Source organism: Nilaparvata lugens, chromosome 2 (genome assembly GCF_014356525.2).
Source record: "Nilaparvata lugens isolate BPH chromosome 2, ASM1435652v1, whole genome shotgun sequence".
Taxonomy (NCBI): Eukaryota; Metazoa; Arthropoda; class Insecta; order Hemiptera; family Delphacidae; genus Nilaparvata; species Nilaparvata lugens.
In genome coordinates this window covers 76,311,807-76,334,757 of record NC_052505.1, presented here as the reverse complement: position 1 = coordinate 76,334,757, position 22,951 = coordinate 76,311,807, and the positions used below count along the sequence as shown (strand labels likewise).

Genomic DNA, 22,951 nt, shown 5'->3' with positions numbered 1-22,951 from the left:
AGATTTGCTACTTCATTCTAAAACCAGATAAAAATAGTTTGTCTTCGAGAATCATTTTGAGAATAGTGTGATTGAAATACAACATTAAAAAAAATTTGTGAACCATTCAATGAGATAGTTAATTTCTTTAGTATTCATTTTTTCAACCTGAAGTCTTGTATTCATTTCCTGATCTCAAACAATCAAATCGATTCTTGACTACCTACTCACTTTCCTGATTTCCAATTGGCAACAGTAAATCAATTGAATAGCATTCCTGGAAACCTTCATCGATTTCGCTTCCTCTTGAAAGTTGAACAACGTCATAGCAATTCGACTGTCAGTAATGAGAGCCTGTGGCTTTTGACTGGTACTAAACGTTTCTAAGTACTGCACATCTTCAAACTTATCCACTAAACGCCCACTCATAAGAGCGACGCGACGACATGAAGATGAATCGGCAGGAGTGAGAGAAGACCTCAAAGCTGTGAGGCAGTCATGAGTTGAATGCAAGCCGTACATTCCTCACTGGAAGGAACGCGTTGAGGCTCAGCAACCTCGGAATGCGTTGAGGCATGGTCGTGAATCGTGATCATGAAAGTATCCTCACTGCACGCAAGCAAAGGCACTAGGCTTGCGCTACTGCATCCAGAGAACGATCCATATTATGTATCATACATATGATACATATGATACATATGATATATGTTCTGAATCATTTATGTGCTGTTTCGTGTAATGTGTTCTATATCCGTGTGTGTTATGTCTGCCGACTGTTGAGTATTTCTAGTGACAGGCTCTCTCATTAATTTGTAGGAGGAACTGCAGGTTGCTTTGATCATAGTGAAAGGCAACAAATTGAATCAATATTTTCGCAAACCCTCATAGCTACATTACATCTTGAATGATTTTGGTTATGACGCGTTTGTCTCTGTGATTGTAATACATGTTTCTTGTCAAGTGCTAATGGCGATTTACTATTATTCCAATAATCTCAATAAAAGAGTTTTGACAAAACTTCTTCTTCTTCTTCTTCTTCTTCTTCTTCTTCTTCTTCTTCTTCTTCTTCTTCTCTTCTTCTTCTTCTTCCAGGCTCTTGCCTGTTCCGACTTACAGTATTATAGATTGAGTCCATAACATTATACAGTAGATTTAAAATAGAAATTTATTTTTTAGCAGGTCATATTCTATTGCATATCTTGTGTCATCTGTTCCGAGGTCTACCTCTATCTCTTCTCCCTGTCGGATGGTAGTTCAGAATTTTCATGAAAATCCTTGCTGCTGGCAGTCTATTGAGTTCTTTTATAATTCATTAATTTATTTGTTACATTTAACAATACACACATGAAATACATGATTAGAATAGGATCAACAGGCCTAGCCTAAAACTGCTCCCTTCCTGAATGTGGATAGTAGTAATCCAATGTCTAAAAGGTAGGTTATGTTGCTTCACTTTGAATAAAATTCCGAGTCCAGAAATATACAAACCAAAATTTAGAATTTAATTAGATTGAAAACCGAAAAGAATAAAAATATTGCACCCTTTAATTGAAAACTTTAAATCATTGAATTATTTCGAAATTAAAAAACAGTAAACAAAACTAAACTCATTTCAAAAATATATAGTTGAAAATAATAAGCCTTTCAATATATTATGAAGAATGAGCGGTTCTCGTTCGGTGGATACAGAATGAATGGTTTTCATGAAAGATATTCATATATTGGTCTAGATTCTTTGAAAATATAATATAATGTGACTGCAAAATCAGCATCAATTCTAGCATTGAATGTGCTGGAAATGTGTATTATTCCAATTTTGGAGTAATTCATTTTATTATCACGCCATTCGGATAATTTATATTATTATACAATAATGACATACGATCATTGAATGCACAATAAACACCGAGTAGGTGTTTCAATGAATCGCCTGATATTTAAAGCTACTGCGTATCTCATTATTATTACAATTCAATACTAGAATTATTATGAGCATGAAAATAATTCATTGAACGAGAAGTATAATAAAAGCTCGTTCACAGTATTCACTTTGATGATCATGTTATCGGCGTTGAATTTGATTATGAGTTTTCATCCACTAGCAACGATGAACTCAATAATAATTATTGCAGATTGCAGAGTCTCTTCATTCAAATAAACGATTCTATTCTTTAATGCTGATTCATAAAATTCAATTCATTACACGTAAATAAACTCCTTTATTTAACAGAAACAATATTAATAATATCCTGAAAAAAATGTATAAGAGAAGAGAGTAAAAAGAAAGAAGTAGAAGAAATAAAAAAATTTAGTTTTTTAAATCTTTATAGTCTGTGTAATGCAGGTAGCCTATACGGCGCCTGAAAAGAGCTTACGCTTGATATTATAAAGAACGTTACAAGAACAATATTCCCTATATTGTAACAGAGGTGACAGGAAAATTCTAAGTCTAAATCCTATATTTAGATGCTGCAGAACCGTTCAGCTTCTGAGCAACTACAAGAAAATGGACGACCTCACAAAATGGCGTTTAGGGAGATTTTCGATCAGTGTAATTTACTAGTTGGAAAAAGCGTGCACAATCTTTTTTAGAAGAAAATTTTGCAAGAGTCCTGGATTTCATAAGTGACAATGATAAGATAATCACTAGTTCAAAACGGTGAAGTGTACTCTTTCCTATTCCTGTCTTTGTTGGGGATTCATGCTGAAATTATAATTTTCACAATACAGCTCTTGAGAAATCTACAGACTCAATCAATAAATTATAATAATGCATAAATAAATAACCTCGATACTTTCATCCTCGAATTTATGAATTATAGACAAAATTGAATTTTGATTACATTCAGTGGAATTCGGTCTGACTTCAGAAGATAAAGGATTAGGACAAATTCTAAAAACCTTCATGGTCAATCAAAACCAGAAAAGAATTTGAATAGCTCAGCACTGCCCAAAACTAGGTGTAGATGGAACTCGAATAAATAACTTTATATCATCCATGGGAATAATCTAGGCTCTAAATGGTAGGGAAAGGATGAGAAAGCTAAATTGAATAGTAATAATCGAATGGTCGCTACATAACATAACAAGGCACTTTATTGAATCGTAATAGTTACATATTCGAATACTATTATCCATAATTCATAATGAGTATTCAATATAAACAGAATCAACTATTTTAACGGATAACGTTTGATGATAATCACATTCAATTGACATAAACAGTAGAAGCAATAACCAGAACTAATTAGTTTGTTGATTGTGAAACAGAAATGCTTTATATGGCAGTTGATAACTTGACCCCCACACGTTTGTAGTTACATATTGATGATTACCAGAAAAATTTGAATTTCGAATCGAATGCAGAGCTATTGAACAAATTGTATGATGGATACAATACATCAGATCTTCTATGAGCTTATATATTCCTGATTGTGGTATTTGGTCAACAACGTTTCTGAATCAGGTTGTATAATAGCGAGCCAATTCATGAATCACATAGACCCGTCACAATGTCAGAGGCTACTATAAACAACTACTATGAATGTGAAATTTTTGTTGTACTGGAGGAGAACTAGCCAGAACTCTCACCTTTTGATTGCAGTTTCATTTCATGAGAAAATTATCCAATGAAAATTCAACAAATCAGAACTCGGTGAGAAAAGGTGATAATATATCGCGAGCAAAATCAGCGTGGGCGAGAAAGTTGGAAATCAACTGTGTTCTCCGGAATGTCCAGATTATTCAAGTATAGAGATCACGTATCAAACGTAGCATGAGGCGTTTCCTATTTTCTCGTTTATTTTTGGAGGAAATCTAATTCCAGCTTCACCAGCATCAGATAAAATGTACAAGACTTCATTCAAATAACATGGGAGCAATTTGGAGCTCACATCTAATTCAAGTTTTTCAAGTTTTTTAAGTATTTTAATTTAATCTTTCTTGTGAATCTCATATCCAACACTATTAGTTTTCAATTAGTTCCTGCATCTATGTGCCAGAGAAATACTGTCAACTTCTATTTTAAGCGGATTTTACAATTTCAACTAGTTCAATTCACTTTTGGTAGAATGTGTTACATAAATTAACACTTAATATGGTTTGAATTTGAAGATTGAAGCACAGTAATTTTTCACAATAATTCTTATCTCATGAAAAAGCCTTACTGGTTTGTGGATTATATGATGGATCTATGAAGTTGTAAAGAGATGAAGACTGGAATAAATATTCCCATGAATTTCATAGGAAGTTTCTCATTTTACCATTGTCCATTTTGCTGGAATAGTGATAAATTGTTAAGCTCACATCGAGATTTTCAATTCTGCAGCTAAGGTAGCCTACATATCATCTTCTAACCACTGACGTTCGTTAACCTCCAGCTCAGAGAGCAAGTCTGGAACGAACTCAATTATTGACATCGGCTACATTGTTATAGGTTGAATGGAACACACGATCCAAAGTCTGAACTGCTGCGAACAATATTCCGTTGTCACCAGTGAAAAGAACTCATTATTCACTCTGACTTTAAATCTTCATCTCGCTTTTGTTCGGTGAACTCTTCAATCTCCGTTCTGGTTCAAATGCACGGAGTTTCTATAAATTTTCATTTTTTCTCCCATTGAAACAAAATAGTGATATTGTCCGGAACAAAATAACTGAATCGAGAACTCCCTGAAAACAGATGGTTGAAATTGAGAAGAGGAACACTTCAATCTCTCCAACTTTTCAATGGTTGGAGATTTTATTTTCACACTGTGTTATTGGTAGCAGTCAGTTGAATATAATACAGATATTGTGCTAAGGAGAACTATTCTTGAAACATAAGTGTTTCTAGTGTTTACAAGTTTGTGTTTCTTCAATGGTTCCAAATTTTCTTAAATAACTCAATATTATTCGTTACAAGTGGTAATTGAGTGGAATATTTCTAATCAATTTATTAATTCAAGCCATCTAAATTAAAAATTTATAGTTTTCATGTTCATTTTGTACTAAAATTTTGTAAAAATTTTACATGTGGAATTTCAACCTTATCTTGGACTGTTTCACCCATAAATTTGGAAGAAAAATTGCACAAGGACTACCTTATTATTTTATCTACCAATGTTATTACATTAGTCTCATTTGCATTGTAACTAAATAAATAAATAATAAATAACGAAAAGAGAAATTCCCATACAAGTATTCTGCATATTGAGCTGAAGAAAATTTATTGATAATTGAGTAAGCATGATCAATACTTTAGAATCATCTATTGGCGTGGAAAGTACTGGAAATCTCATATTCTTCCAATGTTATAATTTGAATCATTAAACTATCACCTCTTGAAACTTTCTTCGACTACCACAGTATCATGATCAGATCAATTGGTAAACATAAAATTCTGCATATATGATTTATCTGTGAAGTTCTATTTCCTTTCATACTCACATACTATTTACTCTACATCAAATAGTAAGAATGGCCATTGAATAAAATAGTATATAAATTTACAACTTAATTCCCCTAAATCTCAAGCCAATTCTGCCACTTTTGGAACTCTCGGAATAGATTCTGATTGGTAGTTTCAATTGATCGAAAATGGTGTAAATCATATGCTCCAGATATAATATTTTCCACCAAATTGAATTGATGTTATTGAAATGTTTATCGTGATTACCGAGTAATTTTGTCTCACCGTTCAATCATGTGAATGGGAACAAAATAGGCTGCCTGCCAGCCTGCTATTCACGGTGATCTCCGAACTACCGGGTGATCTTGTGATGATCTAGCAGATGAACTACAATATCATTGTATCATTCACCCATCCAAGTTCAGTTTCAAGTATTCGTGAGATTTTTCTCTGAATCATGTTCAAAATAAATATTCCGTTGAAATGTTCCTCCTGTATAAAGTCAGTAGTTTCATTTCATCTTATCATCAAGGTGTTATAATAAATACGAGTAGGTTATATGCTGTAGGCCTATTAAAATATCTCGTATTTATATGGTTTCAATAATACAAGTGATATCAGTTTTAAAATCTCATCTGTATCTGTCTTCTGTTACAAATGTATCAATACATGTCTGAATCACAAGTAGGTTGAAAATATAAGGCCAAAGGATCGAATGTTTTCTACCTAGGAGATGCAGGCATCTACTCGTACTTTGCAGCTGGCGTATCCCGATTTGAGTCTTTTTTGCGATGAGAGAGGCCGATTCACAGCATCATGAGGGCTTCGAGTTGTTTCTCGTCCGTTGGCGCGCTATTCAAAAGAATCCAGGACAAACATTTCATTCGGCCATCTTTTTCCTCCTGTTACTCTTTTTTCTATTATCCGCTCTTTTTCCTTCCCTATTATGCGCTCTATTCAATTGAAGAGTTTCCGCGTTGCCTATCTGGCTCATCCCTTGTTTGTTTTGCCAACTGTTTTGGGTCAGGACTTTTCCCGCAGAATAAAAGTTCCATTGATGCACTACTATTGCTTCGGTATAAATTCTGAGATAAAAGAAGGAAACCTATCCACATTGAAGACCTACTTTTTAACGTTCAGAAGGGAAGTTTCTCTTCCTGATAGTGGAGGATAAATCGTTGAAACTTTGATTCACTTCAAAGTCAGTGGAAAATCCTTACAAATAAGACGGGATCTATTGCAATAGGAGCTTCTTGACCTCTTTACCTCTTTATCCTAGGAAAGTTCTAGAACAGCTCTAATATTATACTCTTTTTGGTTACTTGAAATAACAATTTCAACTCCAGTCAGTTCAACTCCAAATTCAACAGAATGTAGAACTCAAGGTTAAAAAGAGTATGTTGGCCAGTTGTGTCGTAGTTCATCCCAATAATTCATACCTTAATAACCTCATGCTTAATAAACTTATCCCAATAACCTTAATGCCTTATCCCAATATACTTGGGTTGAGCGGAAATTATCATAATCTTGTGGTGGATCACCTACTGCATTAGAGCTGAAAGCTGATTGGCTGCTTCTATTGGCTAGCCCATAGAGTAGGCTATAGAATGTAATATTCAACATATTCTATACTCTCTGGGCTAATCTGCAAGAGAATAATCCATAATCTATTCTTAATTCAATAGAATTCTGCAATTGGCATGATAATGTTTGCTATATTGACCTTATCCAGTCTTTGTGATAATGCTCTTTTACTTTGTAATAATATTTCATTCATCTTTGTTTCTAAGTTATTTTCTATGAATTTCATCTACATCCGAATGTATCTTGAATTAGGAACGGTCATGGAAAAAGTTGACTTGTGGTTTCTGAACCATTTGGAAAATTTGTACAATGTACAATTATTTATTTATTGTCAATGTGAAATTTGTATTATGTACACTGTATTGGTCATCGTCGTCGTCGTCATGGCGTAGGCTTTAATTAGCTCAATGTGCTAGACCTGTTCCGGCGCCCACCTTTTCCTCGGTCTACCAATGCTTCTTCTACTGGTCTATGGATGCATTCACAGTGAGACGATTCTGCGACATCTTTAGACCACTGATGTTTAGACCACTTTTCCCTGTAGCTGTTGATCATATTTATTAGCGGTTGAATTCGCATCACATTCTCTCGTTATCAACTCATTTCGAATATGATCTTCCCTAGAGCATCCCTTTACATGTATTAGTTTACATGCGACTAAAAAGAAAAAGTACTGTATTGCTACTGTATGGCTACTTTCTTCGTAGTTTGTTTGAAAAATGCTCATGAGACTTACCTGGGCACCCGCTCCCGATTGGACATTGTGGTCGTACTGGAACAAGTTGAGTTGACCGAACTGATCGACTTGGACCTCCGCGACTTGAACGAGTCGCCCAGATTGCAGATGCCGTTTGGCGTGATGGAAAAACTGCGCAGACGGTAGTATTCGCCGCTCTGATCCGCGTCGGGCGCAGGCACCGCAGTCTTCTTGATCTGACCCAGCATCGGCTGAAAATCAAAACAAATATCAACTGAATTTATTGGATTGATTCATTCATGCTGAGTTGAGTAAAATCAAATGCTTGATCCCAATACTAGTGGATCAGGAAGCCGGCCAACTCTGAAAAGGTCACTAACAGCACTAAAAAAATAAGGCCCTGTTGATAGGAGACTTATTGAATCAGATGGACCATTAAAAAAAAAAAAAATGAAAAGTTATCCAAATCTAAAATAGTTTAGGACTGGAAATTATGATGTTTTAAATAACACATTTTTGATACTAATAATTATAACGATATCCAAGCTGAAAATTATTTTTAACGGGGAAACTTTGGAAATTAGGAGCTTTTGAAACAGATTCACTATATACAATGTTGTGAAGTTAGTATTCATACCAAATACAGAATAGTATTGAATGGAGATGGAGGCAATGCAAGAGTTATCCTATTTATTTTGAAGATGAGCTGAAATTTATCATCTTAGTATTCACTTCAGATTATTTCAAAATGTTAAAAGGTAATACAATCAGAAGGATAATGCTCCATATTTGAATTTACTTCTGGTATTTGATTGTATTGTTGATTTAATAGTAGTTCTGCGAACAGTAGACCTCGCTCATGAATACAACTTTCAATCTAATGATAAGGGCCAGTACAATAAGTACAGTATATTGTGAAGATTTAGCCATGTCATCTATTATTTTCTCCATTGAAAGTGCTGGAGACACTGTTTGAAGAGACACTGGACTTATCAAGGAGGTACCTTCATATCAAATACATACAAATTTTACCTTTTAAATGAAAAAGACTGAGAAATTTTCAAAAACCACAGATTCATTGATACTTAGAAAGACCGGTTTCGGTCTTTATCAGAGTTTATCAGAGATTGACAATGGTATAATCACCGAAACCGGTCTTTCTAAGTATCAATAAATATGTGGTTTTTTGACAATTTCTTAGTCTTTTTCATTTATTATGAATAACTACCACAATATCAACTTATCAACTACACAAAAAGAGAAACGAAATTATTAACCTTTATATCTTTACATACAAATTTAATCACTAAAAATAAATACACCGTGAATAATATATTTTCAGAAATTTGTTAAAAAACGTGTTCTCCAAGTCAAATAAGAAGAATGAGAATTGGAGTAGGCTACCGTATTTGGAATTTACTTGACAGAGTTTTTCTGTCAGGTCGTTTTTCTGTCTAGACGTTCTGCCTTGTTCCTCTATCTGCTGTCTCTCCTGATTGACGATAGCCACTATACCACTACACCACATTGGCAAACCCCAGACTGAAAATGATGGTGTACGCTTGAAAACCGTCATCACCCCTCTATTTCAACTGAACGAAGTCACTAGATCACATGGTTCATGAGAAGACTGATGAAATATTCACCCAGAAGCCTAATTGGATCTGTCGTTAACAGTGCTCTGATTGTAATATTTCCACAACATTCAATGTCAGATGTCTCAGACCACAATCGTATAACTCAATGTACCTAGAATACATAGAATACCTAGTATTCTAGGTACATTGGTATAATTCATTAGTCATCACATCAAAACCCTGTTATATGTTTCGAAATTTCAATTATATTGTCTGCACTAATGTGAGGTAATAGCATATAACATAATAACTTAGTTATTACCGGTTTCCACGAAGAAACTGCCATCGTATGACCTACTAATTCAGTTATAACAGAATATACATACAACATATATGAAGATTTACACTGGATATACGAGATGCATTATATTATTATCGTACATGATGAGAGACGAGATACTTTACATTTCGAGAGTATGTCTCAGCTATTTGAATCCCCGGTTGAGTAATAATACTAAAATTATTATTGTTGTTATCCTAGCCTACCAAGAGTTCATTATGATGCATGCTCTAGATACTTAGTTCGAGTTAGGAAGTCATAACAACTAATTCATTCACGAAGTTCTTGTAACCTTGAACAATCCCGAATTCCAAATCTGAGGATCACTGAGTGAAACTGGGCCAGAAACGTCGTCCATAGATTACATAGGCTAATGATGTTACTAAGCAAATAGGTTGAGTTCAATGTTGCGTGTCGTGCTTCGCTAAGCTGCCATTATCCGATAATTAAATCCATACACGTCGATGGCACTTTGTGAGGGTGATCTCACACTCACACATAGCTGCTATCTCACTCTCACACACTGCTGTTATCTCACTTTCGCCACCGCACCCATCGCAGCTCACCCGCAAACTTGGAGGCTGGCTTCAAACATTTCCAACCACATTCTGTGTACATACAGAGGGTGAGTGGTTAGTTGAAGTAAACTGTTGGAGGAAAGTAAGCACGCACGTTGATCGAGTCACATGAAGTCTCTCGAGTATGTTTGCAAGATAGGCGTTGACAGTATCTACTCGAAATGATCATGTTGTATTCGAAGGATGTTAAATAAATCACGCAATCCAATTTCTATCATTTAAGGGGAGAAGATTGCTGAGGACTTCCATTGTAGTATTGTAGAGAACTGAATATATCCGGGAAGGTTGATGTGAATCTATATCGAAGAAGTGAAAATTAATTGACGATTGACTGATGGATAATTGATTGGAACATCGAACTAATTGATGGAATAATATCCTATAACAGGGCTATTAGAAAAGAGTCTTTCACTATAATGGTTCGGATTAAAGTGGAAAGGTGCATACGAGTAGTATAGTTGAAGTGTCTTTTTCAGCTCATGTCAAGTCACTGAAATCTGCAACCAAATAGAGCTCCAACCCAATTCATTCTGAAAAGAACTCGAGCGCTCATTCAATCTGTGCAGACGAGATTGTTTTAGTGAAGGATTTAAATGTTTGACTACATGAAAACAGGAGCAGTAAAGAGGTTTAGAATTTCAGTTAACCAAGTTCCATTGAATCGCTGTTGCCGTGGGAAAACTGAGTTTCAAACACATGCTAAAGCGAGTGAGCATGGCCTCCAGAACATTATTCCCACAATTTTCTCTACTACAGGGCTGTTTTTCAGGGGTTCAAATAGATTTGGCCATTATGATCGAGTAATTAATTTTTCGCCACACTTGGATGTAATGAGCTGGTTTACGTGCGTCATATGGAGGCCGAAAGTGATTGTTTTCCGACCAGGCCGGTAAAACTTTACGGCCCTAGGGCTGTAAAATGACCTTGAATAACAGCTGATCGTGTCCGATCCCGATCTCACAAAAGTCATAGAGAGATAATCTCATAACGACTGTAATAATCTATATAATTATGTATCGTGAATCGCGGTATTATGTCTATAATATATTTATAATTACTGTTTAATAATTTAATATTTATTGTGTTTTTGATATCAAACAATGAATACAATGGCTGCATTGTCCATTGTCAGAAAGGTACGTATCGCAAGTATTTAAAAGTGAAGAATCGAATTTGAAATCAAAGTACAATAATTGTATCAATATTTAAAAGTGAGGTAGAGTAATAATTGTTTTTTTTTATTATCGAATTCCACTTCTTAATGCAATACAATCAACTATAATAACAAGAAAATACAGCAGAGATCTGAAGTTTAAGGTAAGCCTACTGGTGAAACTCAGCCTTGACTAAAAAATTCCTAGTAATTTTTCGTAATTCATTATTAAAACTTTTAGATAATTTTTCTTTAATATTGAAACATATAGAGAAAACATTAGGCCCACTCAAGATTGAATCTTCGAATGTTTTCTCTATGATTTCAGAGCAATATTTTGTTGTGAAAATGCCGGCAAACCGGCTTCAAATTAATGCTGCTATACACTATATTATAGTAGCCTACATACGTTACCTGACTTAATTCAGAGTGAAAATTTTTTGTGAAACAGATAATAATATTAATTGTAATAATATAAGTCATGAGCCAAAGTCTGTTGTACCTTTGACTATAGAAAGAACCTTCTTCTATAAAGAAGAACAACCTTCTTTCTATAGTCAAAGGTTGTACGCTTTTTAGGAGTAAACTTTTTTAGAAGTCTAGTTTACAGTATTACGTGTATGCTAAGAGTTATCAGTCAGGCCTCTTCCTTCAACAATACCCAATAGCCGAGAGCGTTAAGGCGTAACACAACTGAACTCAGCTTAGTGAGTTACAAACACGATCTAGGTTCGAATCTCGGTCAATGACAATTTTTTTTGTCGATGAATTTCGACTTGTATTAGCTATTTTTTATATTAGTTACCATAATTTAAATTTCAATCAATTTTTTAGATATATTTTGAGACAAAACTGTGAAATATGCAATTATTTAATTTTTTCATCACATTATTTCAAAATAGTAATGAAAATTCTATTCATCCATCTATCCATGAGATATTGCACCGGGCGCAAAGCGCGAGCTATAAAAATTCAAACAATTATTCGAAATATTAATAGTATAAAAATATGGTCACTATTGTAAATATAATTAGTAACATTGAAATAATTGACAGTAAAAGTTGTCATAACCAAGATTCAAACTATCAAAATAGGATGTTTGAATTTTATTAATTTTTCAATTTCTTATAAATATTGGGAAGTTTTTTTTTGGGTGTGGCGAAAAATAGCGTTCGCAACACGGGCAAAAATGTTTTTCCGGCTCTCGAACGCTTCAAGTTCTCGACTTCGTCTCGAACTTGAAAACCGCGATCTCGCGCCGGAAAACGTACATTTTCGACCCTAGGTGCGAAATATACTATTTCCTACAGTTACGTTGAAAAGTGGCCATTGCTGCACTGATTACAGAACGCAAAGAATCACTTTTCCGCTCTAGTGCGGGAAAAATTTTTCTGCACTCCAGATTTGCAACATGGCAACGCAAAATACTTAGTAGGTTATATGGAGCAACAGTGCAGCAAAATGAAAATGAAGTTGGTAACAGTGACTGGGCTACTATAGTGAGCAGAGGTGCAACGAAGCACAACGCGCTAATTATTATTCATTATATTTATATTATAACCAAGGACAACGAGGATTTTAGGATTTTAGGATTAAGGTTTTTTATCAATAATAAAATTACACAGAAAAACATTTGATAGATTTCAGGCAATTTTACCCATAATTACCCACTTTTCATATTCAATGGTAACTGTAGGAAAAACTTAATGTGAAATAATCGCAACGGCTAATAAACTCGCCTACGGCTCGGGCGTAAACGTTTCTTTCGGTGCAGCAAACTGACACTTTGCGCACTAGTTGCACAAATAACTATTCTGAAACCACTCAACATATTCATTCAACTGAGGGGGAAAACCATGATAAGCATTTCTCCTATTGGTTTTGGAACATAAAAATTTTGAAATTAGGTCATTGAAAATATTTTTGAACTAGAAATTTTGTGAAGTGAAGAACTACAAGACTATGAGTATTCTTTTCTAAATTGGGGAGAGGAATAGCACAAGCTTTATTTTTCCTCTCCCTATTATTTTAAATATGTTCTTATTATGATAATAAAGAATAAATTATCATGATTGTTGATTAATGAAAGTAGAAGGATGATAAAAGTGAGTAAATTGTGTCTATGTTGTTCTCAATCCATTGTGATCTCTATAGTGTAAGATAGGCACCTTGCTGTCGGAACTCCCGATGAGAGATTGTCTGCATTATTCTAGTTCTTTCAATAGGGAGTTATTATCTGCAAAATGATTTCTTGGCAGTTTTTAACTTCTCTAAGAATGTAGGTCCATTTATATCTTTATTATTCCACATAACCTGATTATCCTTTTATCAACTAGGCTCTAGGCCTAATGTGTGCGTCGTTCTCAGTAAAAAAACGTCTTGAGAGATCGCATCATTAAATATCATGAATTGATAAGAATCATGAAGAGGTGCTTATTCTATTCTACAATTATTTCAAAATAGAAATGCTTCTAAATCGTTGATAACTTTTTAAATAGTTATTTGTTGAGCACGTATGTTCATTCTAAGAGTACTATGATTTAATTGAAAAAAAATCTTTGAACAGCTATGAGTAGTTCATAAGGATACTTGGAATAGATACAATTTATTCCCATCATATATAACCCCATTTCGAAGGGGTTATATCCAGCAGTCCGGACAGTCTTATAACACAAACTGAGATAAGTGACGTCCTATCGAAATTTCCCCTTTGGAAGGGTATCTGTTCGGATAACAGATAGGTAGTTAAGATTAGGGTATCCGTCAATACCAGTTCTGATAACACATAGGTCGTTAAGATTCATGTCTACATCTACGATGTCACTCCCCGGTGGTTCCAGCAACAAACTCTCAACTCTCACTATATATAACTTGAAAAATGAGTTACTTTACTGTTCAAAAAGACTCAAAGGCTCAAAAAACCAAGTGCAGTTGAGAATGAGTAAAATTAATGGGAAGACATCGAGAATTGTTCGAATGATAATTGGATGAGAAACAAAGAAACCTAAAAAAATCAACGCTTTCTATGAGAACAATACCTTGACAAAACTTACAGAGTACGTCCTTGAACACAAAGTCAGGAGTTTCAGATGAGAGAGAGGGAGAGTATTAGCTGAATCTGAATTGTGTGAAATGGTAAGGTGAGCAATAATTTATGAGCAGTCGATGTGACTGGAATTCTTCTTGACTGCACAGGAGTACTCTTGTAAACAAGCAGTAGTGTCTCAGCTCACCTCCGACCTCTCCTAGTTCAAGGGTCCACTCTCAACCGCTACTCAAAGTTCGCTCGTTCATTCTCCATCTCTTTCCACTCTGATTATCGTCCAATTTTCCAGCTCCTTCTCTTCTCATCTGACTCTCCAGTTTCTGCTGACTGGGCACGAATCACTTCTTAATTAGTGTGTCACAGTGTTAATCACATCTGGATATCAACTACGCCTTCAAAATTTGAAACCAATAAGGCTTCCTCCTTCTTCCTGTCCTCTTTCTGCTCTTTTTGATGCTACGACTCCTCCTCACCCTCCTCCTCCTCCTCCTCTCCTTAATCCTTATTTTCAACCACCCTCGACTCTACATCATCATCATCCTCCTCCTCCTCTTCCTTCTCCAACACTCCCTCCTCGTCCTCCTTTCTCACTACCTTCTCCTCCAGCTACAACTTCTTCTCCTCTTCCTTGTCTTAGTCCTTCATCCGCTTCTCTCCCTCCCACACAAGCACATCTCCTCTTTTTCTCTCTCCATTCTTTTCCGTTCCCATCTTTCTCATGCACCTACTACATCATCGTCAAGCCTACTATCTTATTTGTAATACTCTTCATTCATCCACCTCGTACGGCATCTTCATTCAAGAACCTTCCTGCTGGAATGAATGAGTTCTTACATGAATTTTCATCTATAACCTTATTCATCTTTCACTGGTAGCGTAGACAAATTAGACAATTAATTACAAAGAAGAGTGGTTAGCTAGCTAGTAGTTAATGTAATCTGATTGTTTGCAAAATATGAAGATTGAGGTGAATTATTACATGACTGATATTTCAAGTCTCTACAATAAATTATTACAAGACTGTAATACCCTGTTCTGGAGAAAAATCGCAACTGTTATAGAATTTTACAATACACATCTTAGGTGAGCGAGTAAAACAAATAAATAACAATGAAAAGCAAAATTTGATTGATCTTCGAGTAACTTGTGTTATTGATGATTTCAACAGTGATTGTATGATTTGTGATTCTTATTGATTTTAGTTCCTGTTCTTTATTCACTTGATAATACAGTACTTGAAATAATCTTATCAAGATAATAACTTACTCTGCGAGCCAGGAGAATTTGGAGGTTTGATCACTTTTGTATACTCTTACTTGAGATGAAATGAAGTCTCGATAAATGAATCAACTGATATGAATTCATTAATAGTGATTGATGATTTTAACGGTGCAGTATTGTTTCCATTGGTACTGAAAAAACTATTTGCTCTCATTGAAACATTAATATCGGGGCACCGAGCTTCGCTCGTTATTTATTGACTTTTGATAAACCAAACACAATTTTTAAAATGATTGGAGAAGTACTAACAGCACAGCCCAAAACTGTTTCTTTCCCGAATTTTGATTTATACCCTATAAATAGTCCAGAAAGTAGGTTATGTTCCATACAATTGAATTCAGGTTCAATTTTCTGTTCAAACATTCGAGAACAAAAAAATTAAAATTCAGGTTATATACAAACCAAATTGAATAACAAAATAACTCTCACTAATCACTTAAAATTATCAAATAATGATCAACTTTATGATATACTCTGGTTTAGGAAGATTATCATGTCGTGTCAACAAATCAGACTATGTTGATCAAGTCGATCAAATTGTCTAGCTAGATAAAATTTCTTGCTGATTGATTATGATTACACAGCTGGAAATAATTCTGCCTTTCTCCCACACAAGCACATGCATCTTGTGTTATCGAGAGATAACGAAATATCATCTGTTTTCCAAGGATGAATTATCCTTTTAATGTCGTTCAGCTAGTTTTCCCAATAATGACACCTAGTACAATTGAATTTTTATATCATAAACCCACTATGTTCCAAATTTTGTAAAAATCGTTAGAGCCGTTTTCGAGGTAACCAGATATAAGAATAACCAGATATAAATATACAGAAATTGCTCGCTTAATATAATAGGATTATCAGAATTTGTTACTGAGAAACAGTTTCGGTGTAATCCTCTTTCATTCTTCCCCATTAATTGACTCTATCATGTGTTTTCGTGAATGAATAAGAAAATAATAATTCAAGAATTCCATATCAAGTATGTTACTTCTAAGTATGCGAAACTGATCAAAAAGTTAAACTCGTCTGACTCGATGAGTAGGGCTTGAAGATAATTTCTAATACTGTAACGTATTATCAAGTTAATAGAAAACACGAACTTAAATCAATTTCGAAGTACCCAGTTCCAATCTTGAATAAATTGAATCACACGCATTCGTTTTCATTCGGTTCGGTTTGTTTTCGGTTCGGTTCGGTTCGTTACCGAAAACAAATAAGGCTTTCATACATGTCAGGTTTCAATTCGTACGGTTCTAATTAGGTATTTTCTTCTCAAACACAGCCGTGTTTGGATTTTCACAGTAGTTCATGCTTATATTTATATTTAAATAATAACAGATGGTGTTAAAATTGTAAGATGTTATTTCTTGAGCAACAAAATTTTAAAGTTAACTAAAAATTGTGAATTATTTGAATAGATTCTCTTCGATTATGTTAATTTTGGAAGTTCAGAGAGATTATTTTCTTAAATTGAAAATGTGTTCCTTGTTTTGAGACATGGTATATAAACTTCATCTCTTCTCCCCATTGATGAAATCACGTAATATTCGTGAAAAAATAGAAAATAAGAATTCTCCCTAAGAAATTTATATCTTTAATATTTTTTAGCAACTATTCATTGAGAAAAAATGTTCCTGTGGACTAACAGAAATGAATGAACCACTTATGATTTTGACTTGGAAAATTTTGAAACAGATAATCACGATATCAGGCTAAAATAAAAACAAAAAAAATCTGGTGTGGTACACTCACACAACTTTCCTTGCCGTTATGAAAATTGATCACCTGACGCTAGTGTTCCCGCGCATCTCAAGTCTACTTGTAAACAAAGATCTGAGCCAGCTGGTGACAGGACAATAACGCTGTAGACACACGAAGTCTGCTATCACTCCATACTGAATGCTTTAATAGAATCAACAGCTGCCAACAGTTTGCAATTGAATAATCTTATTTTCTCGAATTTCGAGCTTATTTTCAATTTTAGGTGGAAATGTAACTGGACATTAATTGTAGAGATTTCTATGCTCAATCTTTTCCACTTGAAATTTTCGGTTCAAATTGTATCTGAAGCCTGATTATTGAGAATCTAAAATCAAACTTTGCACAGATGGGGCGGAGCTCCTGAAATTTTTACAGAAATGGGACTTGCGGCAGTTGATAGAGTTTATCGATGACTATTTTAGGTATAACTTCAACAAAATCGTTGGAGCCGTTTTCGAGAAAATCGCGAAATACCCTGTTTTTGACAACATTTTTGCCATTTTTGCCGCCATCTTGAATCGCATTTGATCGAAATTGTTCGTGTTGGATCCTTATATTGTAAGTACCTCACGTTCCAAATTTCAAGTCACTCGGTTGATTGGGAGATGAGATATCGTGTACACAGACGCACATACACTCATACACACACACATACAGACCAATACCCAAAAACCACTTTTTTGGACTCAGAGGATCTTGAAACGTATAGAAATTTAGAAACTGGGGTACCTTAATTTTTTTCGAAAAACAATACTTTCCTTACCTATGGTAATAGGGCAAGGAAAGTAAAACGCAAGCGTGTGTAAAAGAGTTTGTTTTTTCCTGTTTCTCTAGCAACGAATTCGAATATTATGATGAAACCTATTCGTGTCGAGGGGGCGTTCGGTGCTATGCGGTTGCTATTCGGTACCGAATTCAAACCGAATCATCGTTTCACACTTATCGGAATTCGCCGAAAACGAAACGAACCGAATGAGTGTGAAACTAGTCTAACGTTGTTGTATTCTTCATTGTGAAGTTGATCAACCTCAAGTTTTCACTTCTATTAATAGTAACCATCTTATAGTATCAATAAACACTGTGATAATCAATATCCAAAAGACTATGATTATAATTCTAAAACCATATAAAAGTGGTAGGCTAATAATATTCTTGAAATTGTCAACATTTATTGAAGATATTCTCCTCATATTATAACAGAACCTGAAGTATTTCAATCTGTATCCTATGGATTTCAACATAATACTGAACTGAATCGAACTTCTTTCATTCGTAAACCTTCAAAGAGTCACGTAAAAACTTCTGGAATGTTGAATTTCAAAAAAGAAATTAGTTTTACATTGCAACAATTCACCATTTATCTTCTTCAATTTCAATCGAATGGGAGTCAACACCTCTATTTTCAAAAATACAGCATTTCTTCCAATAAATTCCCAATTTTTCCATGAATATATTTCCATTATCATCCTAAAAGGATCATCAATGAAAAATATGCTGGGCACAATACACGGGGAAATGACTGTTAGCTTTTCCAGCTTTCATTATTACTTCCATGAAAAGAGATTACTGAACGGGAATAGATAGTGATTTATATTCCCATCCACATGACAGGCTTCTACCGTGATATGCCATTCACGTGCATCCCAAAAAGGATCAGACCAATCCGTTCATTACACTAGTTCTATGGAGGATGTACAGTATACACGTCACATCAATGAATTTAATTGAATAGGATTCACTGAACATTTCATAAATTTGTGACGTTGGATTGATTTCGCCTTATCTGATTATATAAAATGATTACAACCACTTTATGTGTGACGCGTTCATTCAGCACAATTAAGTGGAGGAGCAGTATCTTTTAGAAATGCAAGAAAGTGGAAATATTCATTAATAGAGTGAAATGCTTTTTCTAGAGTTACGGAGAATTAACGTGGCTCCTAACACACATGAACCATATTCAGATTGATATAAACATAATGATACGTATATTATTTAATCTTATCTACTCGAGTATCAGAAAGATTGACTCCCAAAAAAATTCAGTTCTATCGATGAAGATTCTTTGATTCCTCAATTTATTATAGAAATAATGATAGCGCTATTTCCACCATTTTTTTATCGAATTAGGTGAAGCTGAGTAGAGGGATCATTCACAATTTACATGTCTTCCACCATAGGATTCAATGAATATTTCTCACAATGATATTACGAAATCAAGTCCTACATTTTAAGAGATTGAAACTTATCAATTCAAACAAAAATGTTCAGGGATTCGAATGAAAATTACTCAATTCAGAAATGATTCAAATGCAGAATTCCTCTGTTTTCCTCTTCACTTTGTAACATAATACGCAACGAGTAATATTATTGCTTAGTATTATTGCTCCAAGCCTTACTCAGCATAACAACGCGTTACTCCCAATAATGATAATAAAGGGGAGAAATTTGTCAAATATTTTGCTACTCAGTTTAAAACGATCATGAAAGTGCTGAAATTTACGTGAAGACAGATTCAAGTGCTTTTGTTTGATAGTGCGAGCGACGGCGATGGAAATGTGAGTGAACTTGTTGATGAAAGTTGATTTATATGGAAATTCATTGAGATTAAAGTCTTTGTCATGGTCCAAGGCGTAGCTTCAAAGATCCTGTCCATGACGCAACTGAATAGTCGTTGTCAACTGATAAGGGAGACGGTGAAAGGACCTGAAAGAGCCAGTCTCACAACACTCCACCAAAACACTGTACAACATTTTCATCCTATTCCACCTACCCCTACCACAGCACAGTATCTGGAGTATATACAGTGGAGTACAATATATATTTATTTATATAGTGGTGAAGGGTGGCGTATGACGCATTGGCTTCTCTATTCCGCTGAAAGATAATTTTGTTTTCCAATTTACTCTCTGCGAACTGCAAGCCTGGTTTGTTATTCAATGTGCTTTGGTGTTTTCTCTGGAGAACACAATATTAGAGTAAGAGTAGAGTAAATTACCACAGCAACCATTCACTGGGACCCGACTGATCAATAGTTTGTTGCAAAGCCACCAGCTGCCAGTTTGTAATTCGATTAATTCATAATATTCATATCTTGTATCAATTTGATTTCAATTCAAACGACAGCACTTATATTTAAAGCATACAAATAACATTGGGAGGGAGTGATCTTGAAATAGATGAATTGTAACAATGGTGTTCCGTGATATTCAATCAGTGATGATTTAATAGATCATAGTGATGTTTATTCTCTTTGCATTGCATTTATCTGGTCCTTTGCTGTTGGTTGTAAAAGAGTATTAGCGAGCTATTCATGGTCCGATTTTTTGTCCAAAGTTTCGTTCAGCATCTAATATTTGACCCGACACCCGACCGTGAATGGGGTGGTCAAATGTTGGAAGTCTAGTCGAAGAAGTTGGATCATAGACAGGTCAAACACCAACACGAAGGTCCAAGTAATTTGAAACGTGAGCGTTGAAAGTCGAGGCGTGAGTGGTAGAAACGATCCTACTAGGAGTCTAGTTTATAAGAGGGGAAAACATAAGAGTGATAATAATTTGGTTCTGTTTTGAACTAAAAAGAGAAGAACACATTACTGAAACTCCAATAATTTGAGTTATGAGCAGAGAAGTATCCTGTGCATAATGACATAACGACATAGCATGAACCGACAGATTCTTTATCGGGCGGTTCAGAATTGACAAATTTCATGTTGTAAACTCCAATATTGCGGTCATATCATAGACGTAATTAGAACAGGTATGAACTATCTTGAAAGCATATGTTAATAGGCCAAAGATAACCTAGGACTTGGAGGAATACTCTGATTAGCCTGATTTAGAGTTGCTTCATACAATTATTGTGCGATCAGCAAGTTGATTATGGCCCATCGCTAAAATTTATTTATTTATTCATTTTCTTTACATAAAAAGGCTCACAGAGATCCATAAAGAGCCTTATTTACACAATTAAATGAAACAACAATTTAACTTATACATTTTAGTATATAGTAAATAAAGTAAATAAATATAAGTAAATAAAGTAAATAACCAAATATAATAAATAAAGAAAAGAAAGCAAAAAGCATTTACACAGCTGAAAAAATCAAATTAATTACATTCATATAAAGAAAAATGTAAAAAAAGCAAAAAGCATTTACTCAGAATAATCAAATTAATTTCATTATTATAAAGAAAAATGTGAAAAGATAGAAGGTAAAACAATCCTTTCCAAAGATTCTAGAGGTAAAACAATCCTTTCCAAAGATTCTAGAGGAAATACAATTAAAAAAAAACTATTCAAAGATTATAGGAAAGAAAATAATAACTAATAAAAAAAGCTAAGTAAACAGAAAAATAAAAGTCTTAAACTAGGAGAGTTCCAGCCAGAGTTTACAAAACAAATCATCTCAAAAACGAGCGTCTTATGATAGATTCAGTTCACAATGTTTCTTATATTCATTGAATGAGTTCGAAAAAGGATCAATGTGTTCATTCAAGCTATTAAACAGTCGTAAGGTTTTATAAAGAAATGAGTTGTAATGATGGTTTGTTCTAGCAATGGGAATCTCAAACAATATATTCCTTCTAGGTCTTGCATATGGTACACTGAAATTAACTAGGCTGATAAAATAATATATGGTAAATGGACGTTATGATTTAAGATATTATGTAACAACAATAGGGCACCTATTATGTAACAATAATGATCTCCGCACCTGCAATGACCGGATATTAAATAAGGATCTCAATTCACTAGTTGGGAAATTGAATGGACAGAAGATACGGAATTTCTTGATGAAAAGGTGTCTTAGAAATCTATTTTGAATCTTCTCAATTTCGTAGCTATCAGTTACATTAGCAGGACCCCACACCATAGATGCATACTCAAGTTTACTCCGTACCAGTGCATTAAACAGTTTTATACTTACATCACAACTAGTAAAAGATTTTGAATTACGAAGTATAAAACCAAGTAGCCTATTAGCACTGCTAAGAACGTGATTAAATTGGTCTTTAAAATCAAGAGTCGAGTCTATCAACACTCCAAGATCTCGAATGCTATTGACATACTAAAGATTGATGCCTGCTAATTAGTAAGCGTAACGATCATAATTCCTCTGTCTCGTGTAAACCATAAACTTGATTTTTGAGATATTTAATTTGAGTTCATTTCTATGACACCATAGATGGACTCTATCAAGATCCTGTTGTAACTGAGCACAATCTTCAACACTCCTTATTAATTTATACAATTTTACTTCATCTGCAAACACTAGGATCGTAGATGCAATAATACATTCGGGAAAATCGTTTATTAAGAGAAAAAACAGAAGAGGCCCAAGATTCGATCCCTGAGGGACCCCTGATGTATTTGCATAGTCAGCAGATTTGTAGCTATTGAAATGTATGTGTGAAAATCTATCAAATAGGTAGCTGCGGAAAAATTTGATCAAATCAGTTGAAAACCCATATGTAACTAACTTTTCCAATAAAACTTCAAAATTAACTGAATCGAAAGCTTTACTGGAATCGAGATAAATCACGTCTACCTGATCCTGACT

General features: G+C 34.4%; 1 protein-coding gene across 3 annotated transcripts in view; it reads right to left on the bottom strand.

Annotated features, from left to right (window-relative positions):
- Positions 1 to 22,951, bottom strand: part of LOC111048342 (ras-related protein Rap-2a) — a 101,510-nt gene that overhangs the window by 25,462 nt on the left and 53,097 nt on the right. For all 3 annotated transcript variants that reach the window (XM_022334219.2, XM_039421748.1, XM_039421747.1), the window contains one exon: positions 7,689 to 7,900. In XM_022334219.2, coding sequence (XP_022189911.2) covers positions 7,689 to 7,900 — 212 coding nt within the window. The remainder of the gene's footprint in view (positions 1 to 7,688; positions 7,901 to 22,951) is intronic.